Genomic DNA, 23,312 nt, shown 5'->3' with positions numbered 1-23,312 from the left:
TCACTGTACATATCCCAAGCAGTACACCTGTTCCACATGGGTTACCGAAACCCATATGTGACCAGATTAAGTGACAATGAAGTAGCTGTCACCATTTTTGTTTGACTTGTGCTGCTCGGGATATCCATCTCATTGCTAAACAAAGAAATACGGCACCAAATTCGTTGCTTCTTTTTGTCAACATGCTTGCTCACTGCTGAAAAAAATCACAAAAATACTAAACAGACCAAATTCCTTTCCATTGCTTTGTTTTTGATGGGATGGAAATAGGAGCTATGAGATGAAGTGGCGAACCGTTCCCCTATCAGTCATATTTTTTCAAGTGAAATCTTTGGTGTTTGAATCTTTCGCTTCTCTTATATAAATAATGGATAGGAGGAATATAAACATCGAGTTTTGAAACATATTGTATGGAAGATTCTAAACGAAATTAATTTGGTTACACTGGTGACCACCTCGTCAGAGCTACCGACTGAATAGTAACAAGGCAGCATCATGTCCTAGCTTTGGGGAAACTATTCGGCCGAAAACCATTTGGCCGAATGCCACTAGGTCGAAAGTCATTTGGCCGAATAGGTCGTTTGAACAGTGAAATTTGGAATGAAAAGAGAGATGTCTCACTTCTCAATCTTACTTTTTCTCTTCTCACTGTAAACAGTGAGAATCGCGAAATGAGGAGTGAGACGTCTCACTACCCATTTCGCACTACACACTTTTCACAGTAAGAAGTGAGAAATAACACTTCTTGCAGTTAAAAGTGAGTAGTGAGACATCTCACTACTCACTTCGCGCTCCAGAATTTTTACAGTGAGAAGTGAGAAATGAGGAATGAGAACTACTCCTAATTTCTCACTTTTCAAATGATCCTTTCGGTCAATCGACCCTTTCGGCCAAACGACCCTTTCGGCCAAACGAACATTTCGGCCAAATGACTTTCGGCCTAATGGCCTGTTCGACCAAATGTTATATTCGACCAAACAACTTTCGGCCGAGTTGCATTCGACCGAATTGGTTTCGGCCAAACGACCCTTCCCCCTAGGCTTCAGCAAACAAGTACCGTTTTGACACGAATTTCGAACATGACTCATATTTCGAACACTCGCTTTCAAATGGCTATTTTGGCTATATTTGGCTATTTGGCTATATTTGTAATCATGATCCTTAGTACAAAAAAACGATGAAAACTTTAGTTTTAGGGCGCTAAAACGCCAGTGTTCGGAATGTGAGTCATGTTCAGAATCTGATTCAAAACGTTATTTTGCCTAAAAATGTGACAATTTATTGCTAAAACACAGCAAATATTTTACTGGACCTCAGCAAATAAATAATAATATAATTTTATTTACGGAAGCATGTTTTTTTTTGGTGAGCTGCCTTCATCTTATAACTTCAGTAGACCCTCAAGACCCTCAACTTCAGTAGGCTCAAGCTCCTATATTCTCTCAATTATTTAAATCGGTTAAAAATGTCTTAACAATGCATTTCCGATGGATTCAATCCCCAGGCTTCACAGATTCATCATGGAATGCGGAAAGTTATCTGGGGCGTCAGACAATGTGAGGCAAGTAGGCTGAACCCGGGACTGTCCCGCATAATCCGGGTGTTTGGCAACTGTAACCTAATGCCTAATAGCGTAATGGTGTTGCTTAAGTAAGCCCAGCCCATTATTATTAAGGCTTGAATTGCAATGCAGGGAACCGTAGAATTTTTCTAGTTGCTCTTACAAAAAGTGAGTGAGAGGTGAAATGATGAACCGAAAAAAGGTTTTCATCCAGCAGTCACTATTTTCGTTTATACTCCAAGGCTAACTCTATAGGAAAAAGTGATGGATGAAAAATGCCCCTCACCATAACCAAAAAAAAATGCTCGCTTAATATTTCCAACAGTCAACAGCTTTCATACTGCTAAGATCTGTTGGAAAGACCATTTTCATGAATTTGATTGACAATTTGCCTGGAGACTTTATTCAAGATGTTAATAGAAATGGAGGGGTGGCACTTTGAATCTGTTGATTCCAGTTAAAAAATCATTTTATTTTTACTGAGGTCTGTTGGAAATATCAAGCGATGAAATTTTTACGTTGTTTATGGTAAGGGGCATACTTTTGAAAATGTTTATCAGATTGATATGTTACTAATCTCCACATGTGCGTTGTTGGGGCATGGAGTGCGATCCTCTCCTTTAATAAACAATGTGCACTCGCTTAACTGTGGATATACAACATTAAAGCATATCTGGAGATTGGACAAATCAAGCATCCGAAAGATATTCAATTTGCAAAAAGAGAGCTAACCGCGGTGGAGGTTGATACTCGGATTCTGTTGGCTTTTCCGCAAACGTGACCTTTAAGTGGTCTTGTTGTGTAGGGGTTATCACGCCTATCTAGAGAGTAGGAGGTTGAGGGTTCGACTCCCTCCAAGACACGTGGATTCTTTTTCGCAAATTTCATATCAAATTGTCAATTTCGAGACATGCGCTGTGCATATGCACAGCCAAGATATTTAACAAACAAAACACTTATTAGACCGGTTGTTCTCTACGAACACGGTGATCGTGGAGGACCAACGCGCACTGGGAGTTTTCGAAAGGAAAGTGCTGCATACCATATATGGTGGGATGCAGATGGCGTACGGTACTTTGAGGAGGCGAATGAACAACGAGTTGCATTAGCTGTTGGGAGAACCATTCATCATTTACACCGCGAAAAACGGAAGACTGCTGTGGGCCGGGCACGTAGCCAGAATGGTGAAAATGGTTCTCTACAACGATCCTCCGGAAGTTCCTCCGGAAGTTCCTCCGGAAGTTCCTCCGGAAGTTCCTCCGGGAATTCCTCCGGAAGTTCCTCCGGAAGTTTTTCCGGAAGTTCCTCCGGAAGTTCCTCCGGAAGTTCCTCTGGAATTCCTCCGGAAGTTCCTCCGGAAGTTCCTCCGGAAGTTCCTCCGAAGTTCCTCCGGAAGTTCCTCCGGAAGTTCCTCCGGAAGTTCCTCCGAAGTTCCTCCGAAGTTCCTCCGGAAGTTCCTCCGGAAGTTCCTCCGGAAGTTCCTCCTGAAGTTCCTCCGGAAGTTCCTCCGAAGTTCCTCCGGAAGTTCCTCCGGAAGTTCCTCCGGAAGTTCCTCCGAAGTTCCTCCGGAAGTTCCTCCAGTTCCTCCGAAGTTCCTCCGGAAGTTCCTCCGGAAGTTCCTCCGAAGTTCCTCCGAAGTTCCTCCGGAAGTTCCTCCGGAAGTTCCTCCGGAAGTTCTTCCGGAAGTTCCTCCTGGAAGTTCCTCCGGAAGTTCTCCGGAAGTTCCTCCGGAAGTTCCTCCGGAAGTTCTTCCGGAAGTTCCTCCGAAGTTCTTCCGGAAGTTCCTCCGAAGTTCCTCCGGAAGTTCCTCCGGAAGTTCCTCCGAAGTTCCTCCAGTTCCTCCGGAAGTTCCTCCGGAAGTTCCTCCGAAGTTCCTCCGGAAGTTCCTCCGGAAGTTCCTCCGAAGTTCCTCCGGAAGTTCCTCCGAAGTTCCTCCGAAGTTCCTCCGAAGTTCCTCCGGAAGTTCCTCCGAAGTTCCTCCGGAAGTTCCTCCGAAGTTCCTCCGGAAGTTCCTCCGGAAGTTCCTTCCGAAGTTCCTTCCGAAGTTCCTCCGGAAGTTCCTCAAGAAGTTTCTTCGGAAGTTCCTCCGAAGTTTCTTCGGAAGTTCCTCCGGTTCCTCCGGAAGTTCCTCCGAAGTTCCTCCGGAAGTTCCTCCGGAAGTTCCTCCGGAAGTTCCTCCGAATTCCTCCGGAAGTTCCTCCGGAATTCCTCCGGAAGTTCCTCCGGGAATTCTCCGGAAGTTCCTCCGAATTCCTCCGAAGTTCCTCCAGGAATTCCTCCGAAATTCCCCCTGGAATTTCCTCCGAAATTCCCCCTGGAATTTCCTCCGGAAGTTCCTCCGGAAGTTCCTCCGAATTCCTCCGGAAGTTCCTCCGAATTCCTCCGAAGTTCCTCCGAATTCCTCCGGAAGTTCCTCCGGGAATTCCTCCGGAAGTTCCTCCGAATTCCTCCGAAGTTCCTCCGAATTCCTCCGGAAGTTCCTCCGGGAATTCCTCCGAAGTTCCTCCTGAATTCCTCCGGAAGTTCCTCCGGGAATTCCTCCGGAAGTTCCTCCGGGAATTCCTCCGAAGTTCCTCCGGGAATTCCTCCGGAAGTTCCTCCGAATTCCTCCGAAGTTCCTCCGGGAATTCCTCCGAAGTTCCTCCGAATTCCTCCGGAAGTTCCTCCGGAATTCCTCCGGAAGTTCCTCCGGGAATTCCTCCGAAGTTCCTCCGGGAATTCCTCCGGAAGTTCCTCCGGGAATTCCTCCGGAAGTTCCTCCGGGAATTCCTCCGAAGTTCCTCCGGGAATTCCTCCGGAAGTTCCTCCGAATTCCTCCGGAAGTTCCTCCGAATTCCTCCGGAAGTTCCTCCGAATTCCTCCGGAAGTTCCTCCAGGAATTCCTCCGGAAGTTCCTCCGGGAATTCCTCCGAAGTTCCTCCGGGAATTCCTCCGAAGTTCCTCCGGGAATTCCTCCGAAGTTCCTCCGGAATTCCTCCGAAGTTCCTCTGGAATTCCTCCGAAGTTCCTCCGGGAATTCCTCCGAAGTTCCTCCGGGAATTCCTCCGGAAGTTCCTCCAGGAATTCCTCCGGGAATTCCTCCGAAGTTCCTCCGAATTCCTCCGGAAGTTCCTCCGGGAATTCCTCCGGAAGTTCCTCCGAATTCCTCCGAAGTTCCTCCGAATTCCTCCGGAAGTTCCTCCGGGAATTCCTCCGAAGTTCCTCCGAATTCCTCCGAAGTTCCTCCGGGAATTCCTCCGAAGTTCCTCCGAATTCCTCCGGAAGTTCCTCCGAATTCCTCCGGAAGTTCCTCCGGAATTCCTCCGGAAGTTCCTCCGGGAATTCCTCCGGAAGTTCCTCCGGAATTCCTCCGAATTCCTCCGAAGTTCCTCCGAATTCCTCCGAAGTTCCTCCGGGAATTCCTCCGGAAGTTCCTCTGGAATTCCTCCGGAAGTTCCTCCGAATTCCTCCGAAGTTCCTCCGGGAATTCCTCCGAAGTTCCTCCTGGGAATTCCTCCGAAGTTCCTCCGGGAATTCCTCCGGAAGTTCCTCCGAATTCCTCCAGAAGTTCCTCCTGGAATTCCTCCGGAAGTTCCTCCGGGAATTCCTCCGGAAGTTCCTCCGGGAATTCCTCCGGAAGTTCCTCCGGGAATTCCTCCGGAAGTTCCTCCGGGAATTCTTCCGGAAGTTCCTCCGGGAATTCCTCCGGGAATTCCTCCGGAAGTTCCTCCGGGAATTCCTCCGGAAGTTCCTCCGGGAATTCCTCCAGAAGTTCATCCATGAATTCCTCCAGGAGTTCCTCCAGGAATTCCTCCGGAAGTTCCTCCGGGAATTCCTCCGAAGTTCCTCCGGGAATTCCTCCGGAAGTTCCTCCGGGAATTCCTCCGGAAGTTCCTCCGAATTCCTCCGGAAGTTCCTCCGGGAATTCCTCCGAAGTTCCTCCGGGAATTCCTCCGGAAGTTCCTCCGGGAATTCCTCCGGAAGTTCCTCCGAATTCCTCCGAAGTTCCTCCGGGAATTCCTCCGAAGTTCCTCCGGGAATTCCTCCGAAGTTCCTCCGAATTCCTCCGAAGTTCCTCCGGGAATTCCTCCGGAAGTTCCTCCGAATTCCTCCGAAGTTCCTCCGGGAATTCCTCCGGAAGTTCCTCCGAATTCCTCCGAAGTTCCTCCGAATTCTCCGGAAGTTCCTCCGAATTCCTCCGGAAGTTCCTCCGGAATTCCTCCGGAAGTTCCTCCGAATTCCTCCGAAGTTCCTCCGAATTCCTCCGGAAGTTCCTCCGGAATTCCTCCGAAGTTCCTCCGGGAATTCCTCCGGAAGTTCCTCCGGGAATTCCTCCGAAGTTCCTCCGGGAATTCCTCCGAAGTTCCTCCGAATTCCTCCGGAAGTTCCTCCGAATTCCTCCGAAGTTCCTCCAAATTCCTCCGGAAGTTCCTCCGAATTCCTCCGAAGTTCCTCCGGGAATTCCTCCGGAAGTTCCTCCGAATTCCTCCGAAGTTCCTCCGGGAATTCCTCCTGAAGTTCCTCCGAATTCCTCCGAAGTTCCTCCGGGAATTCCTCCGGAAGTTCCTCCGGGAATTCCTCCGGAAGTTCCTCCGGGAATTCCTCCGAAGTTCCTCCGGGAATTCCTCCGGAAGTTCCTCCGGGAATTCCTCCGGAAGTTCCTCCGAATTCCTCCGGAAGTTCCTCCGAATTCCTCCGAAGTTCCTCCGGGAATTCCTCCGAAGTTCCTCCGAATTCCTCCGAAGTTCCTCCTGGGAATTCCTCCGAAGTTCCTCCGAATTCCTCCGAAGTTCCTCCTGGAATTCCTCCGGAAGTTCCTCCGAATTCCTCCGGAAGTTCCTCCGGGAATTCCTCCGGAAGTTCCTCCGGGAATTCCTCCGAAGTTCCTCCGGGAATTCCTCCGGAAGTTCCTCCGAATTCTCCGAAGTTCCTCCGGGAATTCCTCCGAAGTTCCTCCGAATTCCTCCGGAAGTTCCTCCGGGAATTCCTCCGAAGTTCCTCCGGGAATTCCTCCGGAAGTTCCTCCTGAATTCCTCCGAAGTTCCTCCGGGAATTCCTCCGAAGTTCCTCCGAATTCCTCCGGAAGTTCCTCCGAATTCCTCCGGAAGTTCCTCCGGAATTCCTCCGAAGTTCCTCCGGGAATTCCTCCGGAAGTTCCTCCGAATTCCTCCGAAGTTCCTCCGAATTCCTCCGGAAGTTCCTCCGGGAATTCCTCCGGAAGTTCCTCCGAATTCCTCCGGAAGTTCCTCCGGGAATTCCTCCGGAAGTTCCTCCAAATTCCTCCGAAGTTCCTCCGGGAATTCCTCCGAAGTTCCTCCGAATTCCTCCGAAGTTCCTCCGGGAATTCCTCCGAAGTTCCTCCGGGAATTCCTCCGGAAGTTCCTCCGAATTCCTCCGAAGTTCCTCCGGGAATTCCTCCGAAGTTCCTCCGAATTCCTCCGAAGTTCCTCCAAATTCCTCCGGAAGTTCCTCCGGGAATTCCTCCGAAGTTCCTCCGGGAATTCCTCCGGAAGTTCCTCCGAATTCCTCCGAAGTTCCTCCGAATTCCTCCGGAAGTTCCTCCGGGAATTCCTCCGAAGTTCCTCCGAATTCCTCCGAAGTTCCTCCGGGAATTCCTCCGAAGTTCCTCCGGGAATTCCTCCGGAAGTTCCTCCGAATTCCTCCGGAAGTTCCTCCGGAATTCCTCCGGAAGTTCCTCCTGAATTCCTCCGAAGTTCCTCCGGAATTCCTCCGGAAGTTCCTCCGGGAATTCCTCCGGAAGTTCCTCCGGGAATTCCTCCGAAGTTCCTCCGAATTCCTCCGGAAGTTCCTCCGAATTCCTCCGGAAGTTCCTCCGAATTCCTCCGAAGTTCCTCCGGGAATTCCTCCGGAAGTTCCTCCGAGGAATTCCTCCGGGAAGTTCCTCCGGGAATTCCTCCGAAGTTCCTCCGGGAATTCCTCCGGAAGTTCCTCCGGGAATTCCTCCGGAAGTTCCTCCGGGAATTCCTCCTGAAGTTCCTCCGGTAAGTCCTCCGAAGTTCCTCCGGGAATTCCTCCGAAGTTCCTCCGGGAATTCCTCCGAAGTTCCTCCGGGAATTCCTCCAGAAGTTCCTCCGAATTCCTCCGGAATTCCTCCGGAAGTTCCTCCGAATTCCTCCGGAAGTTCCTCCGGGAATTCCTCCGGAAGTTCCTCCGGGAATTCCTCCGGAAGTTCCTCCGGAATTCCTCCGAAGTTCCTCCGAATTCCTCCGAAGTTCCTCCGAATTCCTCCGAAGTTCCTCCGGGAATTCCTCCGAAGTTCCTCCGGGAATTCCTCCGGAAGTTCCTCCGAATTCCTCCGAAGTTCCTCCGAATTCCTCCGAAGTTCCTCCGAATTCCTCCGAAGTTCCTCCGGGAATTCCTCCGAAGTTCCTCCGGGAATTCCTCCGGAAGTTCCTCCGAATTCCTCCGAAGTTCCTCCGGAATTCCTCCGGAAGTTCCTCCGAATTCCTCCGAAGTTCCTCCGGGAATTCCTCCGAAGTTCCTCCGGGAATTCCTCCGGAAGTTCCTCCGAATTCCTCCGAAGTTCCTCCGGGAATTCCTCCGGAAGTTCCTCCGGGAATTCCTCCGAAGTTCCTCCGGGAATTCCTCCGGAAGTTCCTCCGGGAATTCCTCCGAAGTTCCTCCGAATTCCTCCGAAGTTCCTCCGGGAATTCCTCCGAAGTTCCTCCAGGAATTCCTCCGAAGTTCCTCCGAATTCCTCCGGAAGTTCCTCCGAAATTCCTCCGGAAGTTCCTCCGGAAGTTCCTCCGGGAATTCCTCCGAAGATCCTCCGAATTCCTCCGAAGTTCCTCCGAATTCCTCCGAAGTTCCTCCTGGAATTCCTCCGAAGTTCCTCCGAATTCCTCCGAAGTTCCTCCGAAATTCCTCCGAAGTTCCTCCGGGAATTCCTCCGAAGTTCCTCCGAATTCCTCCGAAGTTCCTCCGAATTCCTCCGGAAGTTCCTCCGGGAATTCCTCCGGAAGTTCCTCCGGGAATTCCTCCGAAGTTCCTCCGGAATTCCTCCGAAGTTCCTCCGAATTCCTCCGGAAGTTCCTCCGGGAATTCCTCCGGAAGTTCCTCCGAATTCCTCCGAAGTTCCTCCTGGGAATTCCTCCGGAAGTTCCTCCGGGAATTCCTCCGAAGTTCCTCCGAATTCCTCCGGAAGTTCCTCCGGGAATTCCTCCGAAGTTCCTCCGAATTCCTCCGAAGTTCCTCCGAATTCCTCCGAAGTTCCTCCGAATTCCTCCGAAGTTCCTCTGGAATTCCTCCGAAGTTCCTCCGAATTCCTCCGGAAGTTCCTCCTGAATTCCTCCGAAGTTCCTCCGGAATTCCTCCGAAGTTCCTCCGAATTCCTCCGAAGTTCCTCCGGGAATTCCTCCGGAAGTTCCTCCGGGAATTCTCCGAAGTTCCTCCGAATTCCTCCGAAGTTCCTCCGAATTCCTCCGAAGTTCCTCCAATTCCTCCGAGTTCCTCCGGGAATTCCTCGGAAGTTCCTCCGGGAATTCCTGCGGAAGTTCCTCCGAATTTCCTCCGGACGTCCCTCCGGGAATTCCTCCGGAAGTTCCTCCGGGAATTCCTCCGGAAGTTCCTCCGGGAATTCCTCCAGAAGTTCCTCCGGGAATTCCTCCGGAAGTTCCTCCGGGAATTCCTCCGGAAGTAACTCCAGAAATTCCTACAGAAGTTCCTCCGGAAGTTCCTCGAGGAATTCCTCTCAACCGATTGTCATAAGACTTAGCAGAAAAGTGTCGGTGCTGGTCTTGTAGTAGAGCATGTGTTGAAGAAATAGAATAAAAAAAATATTAATCAAACTTATATATTGTTTCCCATTCTATTTTTGTTTATCGCAATCCATTGAGAGACTTAGTTTTGGCGAGTAATACTAAGTGATGATGCTATTTATTTGTGGACACCCTTCTTCAGTGAAAATATTTACATGAAGTGATCTAATGAAAATATACGCTTATTATTTGAATTTGTTTTGAATTCCTAATTTAAATCTGCTTCCCAATGTAAACTATTGGTCTAAAATTTCAAAATTTTCATTGAGTATTATTCGATTCGTTTATTTAAAAGTAAAAACTTGAGGCAATAATTAAATATCATGAGGAAACCTTATTTTAGTACATGTCTGCAGCTTGCCCATGATCGCATATTTGTAACACTCGCATTATTGTTCATTTTGTAAAAAGCCTGTGAATCGTTCAGAAAGCTCAAGAGCACAACAATAAAATAGGCTTTACTATCTTGCTTATCTGTGGTAAGTTGGAAATGATTGAGTTTGTGAAGAGGAATGACAAACGATTAACAAAATCAACCAAAATGCAAATGTTACAAATATGCGATCATGGGCAGTGCATGTCTGGCAACGGCAAGACACAAACTATTGCTTTTTATTGTTGCTATATTGCAGAAGAAAAGTTCATGAATCCAGCAATGTGAGCATCAGTGCCGGAATTCCACTTGGATCCTGAAAACTCTCGCTTGTCAATTTAACGAAAAGCACGTCCCAACAGCATGAAAGGCAAACTCTCCCCATTCAGAATGAGCAATATTATTTCTATAACGGCGCTGTACCACCCACTCTGACCTAAGCATCGTCTCATTACCGAATGCACCCTAACGTTCTTTGAGTTGATGCATTTCAAAGTTCATTTAACGAGCAATGCTTCTGATAACATGAAAAGAAGTTCATTTGCCCACACACAACCGAACTTCTGATTATCAACTGATGTGATGTGAGAAATTATTTGCCACTAACTTTTGGGTACTTGCTGAGTATGAGAATGGCTTCAAGCTGCATGGAACGAAAATAGGTGATAATGATGATGAGAAAAAATAATGGCTGTTCTCTTATTGAATCCTTTTAATTAATGATTCGATAATTGGTGCAATAATTTTCTTTCTGACATAACCTTAACTATTTTTGTGAGAATTTTTTTAAAGTGTTATTTTAGTGAGCTTCAAAAGGTAACAAACAGTTTTAGTGACTTTGAAGCATGAATTAACACTATTTATAGAATTTTAGTAACCGAATTGTTTTAGCAGCATAACAATATTTAAAATAAGTGTGTATGTTATCAAAAAGATGTTGGTAAAGCTTTTGGTTTCTGTTTTTGTTGTTACTTGAAATTTTAATGTTGGAACATATATTGTAACTATTTCGTAAACACATTTAGAATGAAAGAGAGTTTTCTTCCTGTTCGTACTCGTATATTAAGATACTTTCCTTTAGCATATGTTACAAAACACTGTTTACAGCTACAAATGGCGTTAATGACAGAAATATTATTGTACAAGAATCAATCATAACGTTGGCACATAAATATGTGCCTTCACAATTCATTACGAACCATATTCATTATGAATCATATTCATACTTTCAGGAAAGACTATCAAATTCCATGGCTTATCGGAATCCGAAGTCGTGAATGACATATAAGTGCCCAGCACAAAAATTGCAATTAGGCGTCCAATCAACATATGAAAAAAAAACCAAAACACGCGAGAAGGAACAATTAACCGGAACCTAGACGGGCTATTACCCATAAATATCTGATTTCGAAGTAACAAACATTGAACACAACACAAAAATTGGCTTATCAAAACTGAGGCTTTCATTATGTCACCACCAAAGAAGTTGCGTTATCGCTTCCTCAAGATAGTGGCGATGATTTTATTGATGTATCGAATGTCCAGACAACCCAATTTTTAATGTGGCGCTGCGAATTTTGTGCGTTGGTGCAGCACATAGTGCAAAGGCTTGTTCTAATTAGAATCAATGCGGTATCGAAAGTTCGTACCATTTCATCATATTTCCGAAGTGATATGCGCTTGATGGTATGACGTTATCATGGGTGTCGAATCTGTCTGATAACGGTGTCCGCCAACTGGGAGTTCCCGGTGCTGACCGTTTCGTTCAGTGTTCCGCCATAGGTGTTAAACAATGGCTGTGCAAAGTTTTTTCCTGTTTTTATTGGGAAGTTTGTTTTTGATTTCGGTACAATCCCACAGCCCTGATGAATACTACAGCTCAGTGGCCAATTTGGAGTATCTTCTCGAAACCGAGCGGTCTATCCTAACTACAATTGAGAGATACATTCGATTATCTGAGGAAAAGATTAGTTTTCTGAAACGTCAGAAAGAGGAAATGGAAGAAGAAATCAAAGGTGCATCCAAAGATGCTATTTCATTTGTTTCAAACCCAATCAATGCTTTTTTGCTGATAAAACGATTGATGAAGGATTACAAGAAAATAGATGATTTAATGCAATTGGGACTGGACATTCATCTATTCGAAAGCTTATCCATGCAACCAACTCAAACTGATTATGTTGGAGTCGTTGAGGGTTTGGTGCACTTACAAGACACGTACAAGCTAAAGGCAGAGGATTTGGCCCGAGGTGAAATACTTGGACAGGTGAAAAGCAGACCATTGGCTTCTAATGAATGCCAAGCCATCGGAGTCGTTATGGGTCAACTGAAGGAACATGAGTACGCAATTGAGTGGCTAAGAGAAGCGCTGCGCCGATGGTCGTCTGAACATCATAAACCGATAAGCAAATTTGAAATTTTGGATTTCCTATCATACAGCTTGGCAGAAAACGGACAATATGAAGAGGCTCTTAAGTATACCAATCAGTTGATAAAACTGGATCCTTCGAGTGAACCGTCCAAAAACAAGAAAAAAATCATAGAAGACTGGTTAAAGCATGTTGAAGAGAATGGACCAAGAGCGAAGCCCGTAAAACCTTTCCGGGGCTTATATGAACCATTATGCCGCGGTGAGCACATGAGAACTCCGGAAGCCGTCGCCAATCTACGATGTCGATTTGAGACGACAAAATCCCCCTTCTTGAGAATAGCTCCTTTCAAAATGGAAGAAGCTAGTCTGGATCCACTGATCGTGATCTATCATGATGTACTGTCGAATAAGGAAATCGAAAAGCTAATTAAGCTCAGTAAACCCTTGCTAAGAAGATCGATGGTGGGCGAGAATGGAACAAAAGAAGTGTCCAAGCAAAGAACAAGCCAGAATGGATGGTTAGATGATACGCAATATGAGTTTGTGAAAAAGATTAGTTCGAGAACCGTCGATATGACTGGTTTGGATAGAAAGGGTTACGAAAACCTTCAGGTAAACAATTACGGAATCGGGGGATGCTATTTTCCGCATTTTGATTGGACACGGCCAAACGGAACAGAGCCAGTTTATAAATCGTTGGGGCTGGGCAATCGAATCGCAACTCTTATGTACTACGTAAGTTGGATATTGTTTTATGAATCACTAGGAACAGTGGAAATAATGGATATCGTTCTAGTTAAGCGACGTTGAAAAAGGAGGTGCAACTGTTTTTCCTCAAATTGGCGTCGGAGTATTTCCGAAGAAGGGTTCTGCTATCTTTTGGTACAATTTACTTCCAGACGGAACAGGCGACGAGCGGACGCTACATGGAGCTTGTCCAGTGTTACTGGGTTCTAAATGGGGTAAGTTTACCGCGGAGAGAGACCTGGTTTACGAATCTCATTAACTTCGTTGCATTTGTTTTCACAGTTGCCAATAAGTGGATCCATGAATATCACCAGGAGTTCAGACGACCTTGCGATCTTCAACCTAATAATGCGAATAAAAGTTAGTTTGAATCTGATGTGAGAGAGAATAATATTTTAAATCAAAACTGATGAGTACTTTTAATCGATTATTTCAAAATGATGTCATGAAAAGACGAGGATAGGGAAGTGTTGGCAATCATATTGCTTTCTGGGCTGAATTGTTCTCTTATTACACATATCGACTCCACTTTTCTTAGACAGTTTACATGGTCTGCTTGTTTCTAGTCGAGATGTGCAGTTCTACCCTGAATAGACAAACATCCCAGATTTAAAACATTTCAACCTGTAAGCACTTAAATGAGGTCTGGAACAAGCAACGTATCGATGTTGCTTGCAACGGTCGAATTACTTAAAATTACTTAAACGCGTAATAAACCAAATTCGCTGAAATTTTGAATGGTTGATACGTCAACTATGAAATCATGGGCAGCTGGTTAGGTAGGGTTTTTTATTCCTTTTTTATTTCCTCGATGCATCCTCGCAGCTTAGTGGTAATTAAAGATATGCAGCATTTCGAAAAAAAAAAATGTTTCAAGTCATTCGAAACGAAAATCCGCGGAATTTGAGCATGGCGAAAAAGATCAGATTTTTTATTTCGCTTCGTATCGTCAAATTCCAAAAAAAATCGCAAGTGAAATCTAGCTTTTAACGGAATAAAATGGCATCCCGCGGAATTTCGTAATAAATTTGAACCAATATTAAACTTCAAATAAAAAAAATCCGGCAGCGCCGCTGAATAAATCATAAAGACTGCATTAATGATTCCAGATATTCTAATTCTTCAATTTAGTCTCACTACGCAGTTCAGTTTTGTATCTTCAGTGGCTATACGTATTTAGATTTTTTTTTGAAAAATTTTACCTCAGAGAAGGCTGATGGTGAGATAACTTTTCGGAGTTCGGAGTCGCTTGCTTCCGGATGGGGATGACTTTGGCTGACATTCAGGACGATGGGAAGTAGTTGAGACGGAGACACTGATTAAAGATCAGCGAAAGGTGCTCAAAGAACGGAGCACTCATATGTTTGAGTTCGAGATTCAGGATGTTGTCGAAGCCTGGAGCCTTCATGTTTTTCAATGATTTGATATAGGCCGTTAATTCGCCAGTTGAAATCTCCCACTCCTCCGAGAAGTCGTTGGAGGTGAGATGGATGTTGCTAGCATGCTCGTTAACGGCTGTTTCGTGTGGACACCCCAAACCTAAATCCCATTCATCCTTATATATTATTAACTGACTGTTTTTACTAACTGTCAATATATATTAGGATGATATCAATTAATATAGAGATGCGTGGCCCCATAAAGTGTTATGCACGCCTGAGTCTATCAAATAAACGAATTTGAAAAAAATTATAAAAGAAACAATGTATCGTTCCCATCTACATGTGCCAGGACCTACGGCTTCTCTTCCTATCCAAGGGAAGACGTGACCGTTTCGTCTTAGAACATGCCAACAGCGACGATTAAGGTCGAACCCAGGGTCACAAAGTACGGTGGTCTGCTCTATTTTATCAGACCATAATAATCCATGGGAGTGTTAAAATCGGCATATTACTGTATTTTGTATCTTGGCCTTGGCTTTTTGGTGTTTTTTTGTTACATACAATCTTGAATGTAGGCTTGAGAAGCACTTCTCTTTCTTTCTTCTTCTTCATTTTTCTCTACATTCCAACTGGAACATGGCCTGCTTTACACTTCTAGGTGGATTAATCACAAAACAGATACATCCAAAAAATCAAAAATATTGAATGGAATCACTTTGCTGAAGAACGTATAGGTCTAAAGTGCTTTTTTACGCGCCAAAATTATTTAGATCACGTTTTGTCTAAAAGGAAACAGTGTGCGCTATTTATTTTAGGCGCGCCGTTCAAATAATGTCAGTACCGTAGCCTGAGGGTGGCCTTTGCAGTTAATTCAGGAAATGCTTCTTATATCATTTTTAGGGAACCCTTCCTGGGAATTACCTCCTCTCTGAATTCTGAAAAAAACTCATTCTCCAATGAAGGGACAGGGACAGTCCTATGGTTGGCGGCTGTACGAACTGCAGAAGTAGAATACGAAGCTACTTATAAAATTTGTGGTCGAATGTAATAGAACATCAGACGTGTTGAAGGTACGAACACGCTATTGGAAGCATAACATTATTACAACCTCGACTAAATTGCGAGTCTTTTAGTTTCTCAGAACAAACATTATTGTAAAAAACTCAATGGTTCAGCCCAATCGGGTTGTACGCAAAGGTGACGTAGGACTACGTAGCTATACGAAATGGATGGTATTTACCATAATAATTTGTGTCTCTGAGCAAACTGCTCGGAGGTCAACTGAATTATGAAGGCGAATAGTTGCTCCCAGTTGGATGAAATTTGAGTTTCTAACCATGGAATTAACATGACTCATTGACCGCATCAACGCATAATCCACTCGACTGGCTTTCAGTGGAGGATATCCCAATCCTAGAAGACACCATCCTCAAAAATGCCCGGAATGAAGGAGAAATAAGCAGAATCAGAAGTGGCACGAAACCAAACGCAAATATATTTTTTTGCAACGTTTGGTTTTCGCCCGCGATGGGAACGTACGTGGCAAAGTGAGGAGAACTTTATTACACATAGTTCTTTTCAGGAAACTATTTATCCAAGAAAAGGCATTGTCATCGATTTGGCTGTCATCGGCGGAAAGTTAAATTTTTTGGCAAGATTATTTGGTTATGTTTCTGTTAGTCATTAGAATTGAAATAAGTTTTTTTTCCGAGCCACCATTTTATACAAAAGAAGGTCAATCCGAGATAAATTTTCTTCAAAGTGCAAAACCTAATCGTTTTGCGCAGGCAGGAAGCTACTCTTCGGTAGCAGAATCACAAGCGCTCGATGGAAGGGATGATGCAATAAATTTGTTGTATGGATGTAATCACTAACAGCAACCAATCTACCACGCCAAACCCGATGCCAACGAAACAGTCCATTTTCGTCCTTCGTCCTTCGTCATTTCGTCCAACTCTTTCTATCCATATAATGCTGGTCCTGAAAAGAACCTATTTTATTTTCCCAATGCGCCTTTTCAATAACTAAATGCATCCAAACGCTTGTCGGCACCTTCCGTTGAAATTGTTCGGCCGCCACTCGATGATTTTTCGCTAAGCCTCCACCATTTGGAATATATTTTCAGTATTGCCACATTGTGTTACCCACGCTTTCGTACTGTAGTGTCCGATCCGCTGCATCAGATTTTGTCGAATCGCTCCTTGCGGAATCTTAATCAAAATGAATCGTGCGCGCCGCAAAGCAGCTTTCTTGTATTCAATAAATTAATCTTGTTAGCCCCGCCCCTTTGTGACTGATATGAGTGTAAATATTATGTGCACTCATAACGATTAATGAAGGGGTGGGTCTAATGAAATTACTTCATTAGATATAAGAAAGTTACTTTCCGGCGCGCGTGAGCCGCAGACAACGGACCGTTCGGAGAATGACAAATTCTAAGAATCTTCTGAAACTTTCTCGCAAGATTCTGAATTTGGTTATGAGATGTTGGTAATCTAAGATGCGTATTGTTCCGAGGAATAACAACAGAAATTTCACTCAAGACGAAGTTTTTTCATATTACAAAACATTATCTCTTGACATCTGTCTGTCCGAGCGACCTTCACCGATGGGTGGTTGCTGTAGATAGTTTCCATCGTAACTAGCGAACCGTAACTAGCGAATCGTAACTGGAATCACTAACAGCAACCAAGCTACCACGCCAAACACGATGCCACCGAAACAGTCCATTTTCGCACTTAACTCTTTCTTTCCATAAAATGTTGGTCCTGATTAAATTATCGATAATAAATAGTTAAGAAATAGTATTTCCATATAAATACAAAGAAGCGTTGACTCATCCTTGATCGAATGGTCCAAAAAAACAACAACCTAGATTGAAAAGGATCCCGAATGGTTTGCCAGCAATGTTCGTAGCAGCCAATACTTTTTACAAGTTGTCAATTGCCTTTACTAAAAGTGCTGCAAACCCTATCGCAGCAGTCTTCTGACCGCTGACTGATTCCTTTGTACTAAACAGATCTTGGATTAAAAACTCCAAGTCCGGGAAATCTAGGACACAAGAGCTTCACATATTTGTTTGTCATCAATTCACTGGATCTAAGCAAAGTTCTTCCAAGCACAATTCATATCGACAACATTGTGTTCGATACTTATTGCTCATCTGTATACAAAAGAATTAAGAAGCGGACGTGCAAGAGGTGCAAGTTGTACTTCGCTTCGAATGTGATTCAGAAAGCACATTGTCAATTACACAAAACAACAACCACGATGAAAAAAATCTTCCGAAAAGAATTGTTTGCAAAAGAGCTGAAAAAGTATTGGCTGTTACGTCAGGGGATGAGAGAGAATGGATTAAGATCGATGATCTGGAAGATTTTATTATCCCGGAAGAAGTTGCAAGTGAAGAATGCTTTCTGGTACTCACTCTGGATGAACGAATAGGAAAAGTTAATAATAATCTATCCCAGAGTGCGCTGCGTTTGATTGAGTAAAACCGGCTTGTTTACATTCTGGAATTCCCAAAAATCTAAAATTCAAGCTTCGGCCGATTCCTTTCACCTTTGATCTTATTAGGCAACAATGGCTCTAAGGTCCCTAATTCGTCAGTTCGCCTTGAGTGCCAGACATCTGTGCCTCCCGGCAGGAACTGACCCAAGAAAACTGAAAGCAATTATCTATATGATATACACACTTTTTCGCCGAGATCTTAACATTTTTTTTAATTTTCCGAGATGGGAACTGCCGAGTATCAGCAAACATGATTTTTACCGAAATCTCACTAAAAGTTTCGATTGTCGAGATTCGGAAAATATTTTGCTGAAAATCAGTAATAAACGAAATTTCTGCCGGGATTCAGTTTTTAAATTTACTGAACTACCTACAGCGGTACCCGATTTTGACGAGCTCGAAAAAGAAAACTTAGTGTGTAGGTAAATAAATGTACGTAGCCACCCATCACATTGCAGGCACATATATTTTGGATTTTTGGGTCTCTAGAAGCCTTGCGAGCAAATGCATAGGGTGACCACTACGCAGATGACGAGTTCGGTTCTCGGCCCGGTCTAGGATATTCCCGGGTTGAAAAAAATTGTCGACATCCTAGGCAACATCGACATCGTGTATCCTTGTGCTTTAGGGTGCCAATGAAAATCTACATTTCGAATTTCAAAAATGGATAGTGCTCAAAAGTTTTATCTCCTCGAAAAAAGTCTCTATGCAAAATTTCAGCTCCTTCGTGCTTCGTTAACTGTTTGACCAAAGAGATTAAAGTTTGACTTTTCAAACACACAAAAAATCCCCAAAATTTGCAATGGCGGACATAGAAAGGCTTTCAATAATAACTGAGGAAATACTGATAGAATACTAAGTTGATAAGCAGGTCAAGTTCCAGTTGGAATGTAGAGCCATTGAAAAAAAAAACATATTTCAGACTTTATTCCTAAAATGCGGAGAACATGAAAAAATCTTAGACTCAGATTTTCAATATCACGTGCGCCCGAAAGCCGTTCAACGTCGCAATGCGCTCCCTTGACAAACACCGAGCGAGTTATTTATTTTAGGATAGAATTCCTTATATTAATAGATATCTATGTGCCTAGGTGCGTACTCCATGGCATCACCAAGGATTTATATCAATATCCAATTTTGAGCAGTCGCCTATGGTGGACCTATCCACCGCCACGTTTTTCCTCACTACATCCCTCTCCAGTTACAGAATCTGTTCACGAGTCTGCAGACAGCTTTTATTGAGTAAATTAGGCATAAATTGTCCGCCTATCATGATCTCGAAATAAAAAGATGTACTGGTGGCGATTCGAAAAAGCTTTATCTCTCACGTACAATAAAATCAATATCGTCTAATAATATCATACCCTCTGGTGAACGCGCACTGTATCTTGCATCCTTCTTCCGGCAAATCTGTTAATGGGCCACATCGTTATCCATCCACGAGCAACAACGATTAGGCGGAGTCCGTTAACAAAGTAATATTTTTTCCCCAATGTTTTCTCCTAACATTACTTCAGTAGGTCAATTCAATTTTCTGATTTTTTTTAATCAAAAGTTACGTAACGGAAGACCGACACCTTGGTCAGATGGATACACAGCAGATAACTGTCGCTAAATCCTGGCAGCATGGTAACACTCACCTTCCAGCGGAAGACTCGCCGGATTGACTATAGCAACTGCGGTGAACCGAGGGTAATTCGCATTTTCACGGCCCATTGCACAATGTTGACGTTCAATAATGGCCGGCGACCTCGCAACCAAACAAAAGCCTATTTTCAGGGATCAACGTCTTTTTTTCATCATTTTTAGATGTTTGCATATTTTTCCTTCGCAACCAATTTGTGTTTGTCCGAATATTAAAGGTTGATTTTCCTGAAAAAAGGTTTCAGCGGGCAACCAAAGAAACGGGAAAAAATGTGGAAGAGCTTTGTTTGACTGGTGTTTTCCGTTTTAAATTATTCTTACGATATAGTTAAAATATGTACCCAAAAGAGAATTATTAATAATGAAGTATAGCTGATGCTATTGTAGAAACCTATTCTAAAAAGATATAATAACACTTGTAAATTAGATGTGCTCAAGGTGCGTTTTATCAGTCATGAATGATCGCAAAAGAGGATGTAGTGTTCGAATCATCCTTTTTATTCATCGCATGATATTTCGCGATTACCATAGTTAAAAACAGTGTATTGACGTTCTGCGCGCAGGACATTGAATATTCTTCATTGTGTATACAAAAAGTGGGGAAGGGTCGTTTGGCTGAAACCCATTCGGCCGAAAGCCATTTAGCCGAATGCCACTGGGCCAAACAAACCATTAGGCTGAAACCCATCTGGCCGAAAGTCAGCTGATCGAAAAAGTCGTTTGGCCGAAAGGGTCATAGGCCGAAAGGGTTATTTGGCCGAAGAAGTCGTTTGGCCGAAAGGGTCATTTGGCCGAAAGGATCATTTGGCCGAATGGGTCATTTGAAAAGTGAGAAATTAGGAATGAGAAGAGAGACGTCTCACTTCTAACTCATATATTTTTTCTATTCTCACTGTAAAAAGTGAGTAGCAGTGAGAGTAGTGAGAATCTCACTACCCACTTCGCACTACTCAAAGGACAAAAGGTCAAAAGACAAAAGGTCGAAAGAACAAAAGATAGAAATTGCACTTGTTTGACAAAAGGTCGAAGGACAAAAAGTTGAAGATCAAAAACTCGAAGGTCAAAAGGCCGAAAGTTGAAAAAAATGGCAAAACGTAGAGTGTTAATCAACCATTCTTGTGAGAAATAAGAATTAAGAAGAGCGACGTCTCACTTCCCACTCCTCATTTCTCAGACGTCTCACTACTCACTTTTGACAGTGAGAAGTGAGAAATAAGAATTGAGAAGAGCGACGTCTCCCTTCTCACTCCTCATTTCTCACTTCTCGCTGTGAAAAGTGAGAAGTGAGACGTCTGAGAAATGAGGAGTGAGAAGTGAGACGTCGCTCTTCTCAATTCTTATTTCTCACTTCTCACTGTGAAAAGTGAGTAGTGCGAAGTGGGTAGTGAGATTCTCACTACTCATTTCGTGCTCCTCACTTTTTTCAGTGAGAAGAGAAAAAATAAGAGTGAGAAGTGAGACGTCTCTCTTCTCATTCCTAATTTCTCACTTGATCAATTTTCTCATGGCCAAATGACCTTTTCGTCACACTTCTCACTTCTCATTTATCACTTTTCGCTGTAAAAAGTGAGAAACGCGAAGTGAGTAGTGAGACGACAGAAGAAGTCGGGTGGTTTAATCCCCGGAATATAGGCAATTAACTTTGATTGAACTGATCTGTCGAATTAGTTTGTAAAAAATCGAAAAAGGTGAAGAGGAGCATATTGGAATATCCTTCCTAAGTGAGATTTAATTCTCGATGTTAGCTGGAAGCCACATTGCCATCCTCCATGGTCATGGTACTTCACAGAATGGAATCATATAACATGCTCTTGTTATAAGAACATAAATCCAATCCAGTGTAAACCCGTTCCTTTTTGCAAATCAAATAAAAGTCTGTGAAACATGACGCCAGCAAGTTTACATTTTACAGAGTAAGTGACGAGAAACGCCAAATGAAATCGTGCCTATTCTTTCTGAAGCTATAGGCATAAAAAGCTGTACCTTGATGTGCAGTGTAGTTCATATGCTCTGGTGAGATGTATTAGAAAGCTTGGTACCTACTCTCGAAACTGAAAATCCACACATAAATGACCGACCAAATTGTATCAACGTCATATCAAAAGTTAACTACGCTTCTAAGTTCCTTCGCCAGAACAAACGTCCGTATTCCCAGATGAGAACCGAATGCAATTGGGGATGGGCACCGCATGAGTTTTAGACTTAGCGGTAATTAATTTACCTGGAGCATTCGTAAAAACTTCCGCAAAAGGTAATCCATTTCAAGCGCACACAATCACACATCAACGTTCACTTACATCCGTAGCTCCAAAATCTACGGATTGTTTCTCTTGTGAGTTCCTGGAAGCTCCTTTCATCCACCGTTGTTATATATGTGCACAGAACATGACTGGCAGCTGCTAAAATAGCAAATGAATCGTTTGCTTAAAAAGCCGTATGTGAACAAAATTTTTTTCACTTGCCTTAAGTAAGTACTATTCCATTTAATTCCACCACTTGGTGGAATTAAATGGGATAATATAAGTTCGATCTAGATGCATGTCACCAAGACGAGTTTAGTACTTTTCAATTCTACCACGTTGTAATCTTTACAGATACGTATTTAGACCTCAACTGTAAGGCCGTCTGCAGTATCTCGTACTTGACTCGACTTAGCTCTAGATAATTTTCCTACATTTTCTGATTAACCAAAATTCTCGTCAAAAAATTCGTACACGATTTTTACGCGGATTTATGGATTTAAGGGGTTTTTACGCGGATTATGCATTGAGTATCGCCATTAGTCTATATAGAAAATACCAAATAATTCGATGTCATTTATTTAGAAAAACAATTTGGTTGTTTTCATGAATATGGACTTATGTAATTTCTCGAACAAATGATTCAAATGCAAGCGATAGTGGAAATTGTTGGCAGAAGAAATGGAAATCGTTTTGAAATGAACAAACCAAATCGCGCACAGCGTATGTGATTCGACAACAAAACTGGTAATAAATTTCATATGCTGCTATAGAACCACTTCATACTGACCGATAATTTTGTATATGCCAAAAATGTATACGGATTTAGTTGGGGTCTTTTACAGAACTAAAACTAAATCTGTGATCTTATCGTCTTATTGCTTGTGTTTTAATTCAGATCAATCAATTTAAAAAAAAAACTGGGAAATTTATTTCTCGTAAAGTAGTCAAATCAATTTCACTTGGGTTTTGGACACGCATCAGTCTTCCATTGTTCTGTGTAAGGGTTGAATTGGAAAACCTCACGGAAGCATGAATGAAAGTCTCTCTTTAATCCGAGGCAGAAATCGTAGTCAGCCTCTGTCTCGAGTGATATGGAAATTCGAGCTGGTTCCCTTATAAAAGAAAAGCGGATAGAATGGATCACCTCGTGGGAGGGTTATGTTGATACATGAGAATGGTTTGTATTATTGATTTCTACAAATCAATGCTTGTCTTTCGGAAATAATTCACCAGTTGAGTTATTACTTAGTTAGGAATCTCAAAACATGCTCACAAAGAATTTAATAGCACATTCTGGGTCAGGCCGCTATAATTTGCAAATATGTATTATTTGAGCATCGTGTCATGTACGTACACCCTAGCATTCGTCGCGGAAGAGGCAATCTCTAGCTGAATAGCGTTCTGCGATGGAATTTTTCTAATCAAATAAGCCTCCTTGTGTCTACATCTTGTTTACATAATACAAATAAGAAACACCGGAGATAAAACCTTTTTTAGATTCGTCTGGTAAAAATAGAACCTTTCACATATAGACATGAGGCACACAATTGGGCTCTTAGATAGTCTTTTTGTGATACTTTTTTGAATGTTGAAACTGGCATGAGTAAAATCAAAAAATACAAAGCGATGCCCCCAGAAAATGTAACGTCTTCTTCTGTGGCTCTCTACGTTGTTCAAAAGTGAAACTCGGTCTACTTTTTCAATTGCTTTATATACATTTCAAT

At 43.4% G+C, this 23,312-nt stretch overlaps 2 protein-coding genes across 2 annotated transcripts in view; one reads left to right on the top strand and one right to left on the bottom strand.

Annotated features, from left to right (window-relative positions):
- The window catches only part of LOC134205552 (J domain-containing protein), a 173,755-nt gene that overhangs the window by 30,016 nt on the left and 120,427 nt on the right, over positions 1-23,312 (bottom strand). The window lies entirely within an intron of this gene.
- On the top strand, positions 11,484-13,219 carry LOC134208691 (prolyl 4-hydroxylase subunit alpha-1-like). The gene is made up of 3 exons (XM_062684498.1): positions 11,484-12,797; positions 12,859-13,024; positions 13,092-13,219. Exons 1-3 carry the CDS (start codon positions 11,484-11,486, stop codon positions 13,172-13,174), a joined length of 1,563 nt encoding a protein of 520 aa, XP_062540482.1. The 3' UTR covers positions 13,175-13,219.

The sequence above is a fragment of the Armigeres subalbatus genome, chromosome 1 (assembly GCF_024139115.2).
Source record: "Armigeres subalbatus isolate Guangzhou_Male chromosome 1, GZ_Asu_2, whole genome shotgun sequence".
NCBI lineage: Eukaryota > Metazoa > Arthropoda > Insecta > Diptera > Culicidae > Armigeres > Armigeres subalbatus.
This window is presented reverse-complemented; position numbering and strand designations above follow the sequence as displayed.

Excerpts from the sequence above, each read along its gene's own strand:
- LOC134208691 (XM_062684498.1), top strand. The coding sequence starts at position 11,484 with ATGGCTGTGCAAAGTTTTTTCCTGTTTTTATTGGGAAGTTTGTTTTTG. Across the intron at positions 12,798-12,858 it reads TCGCAACTCTTATGTACTAC|TTAAGCGACGTTGAAAAAGG; the intron begins GTAAGTTGGATA and ends ATATCGTTCTAG. Across the intron at positions 13,025-13,091 it reads GTTACTGGGTTCTAAATGGG|TTGCCAATAAGTGGATCCAT; the intron begins GTAAGTTTACCG and ends TTGTTTTCACAG.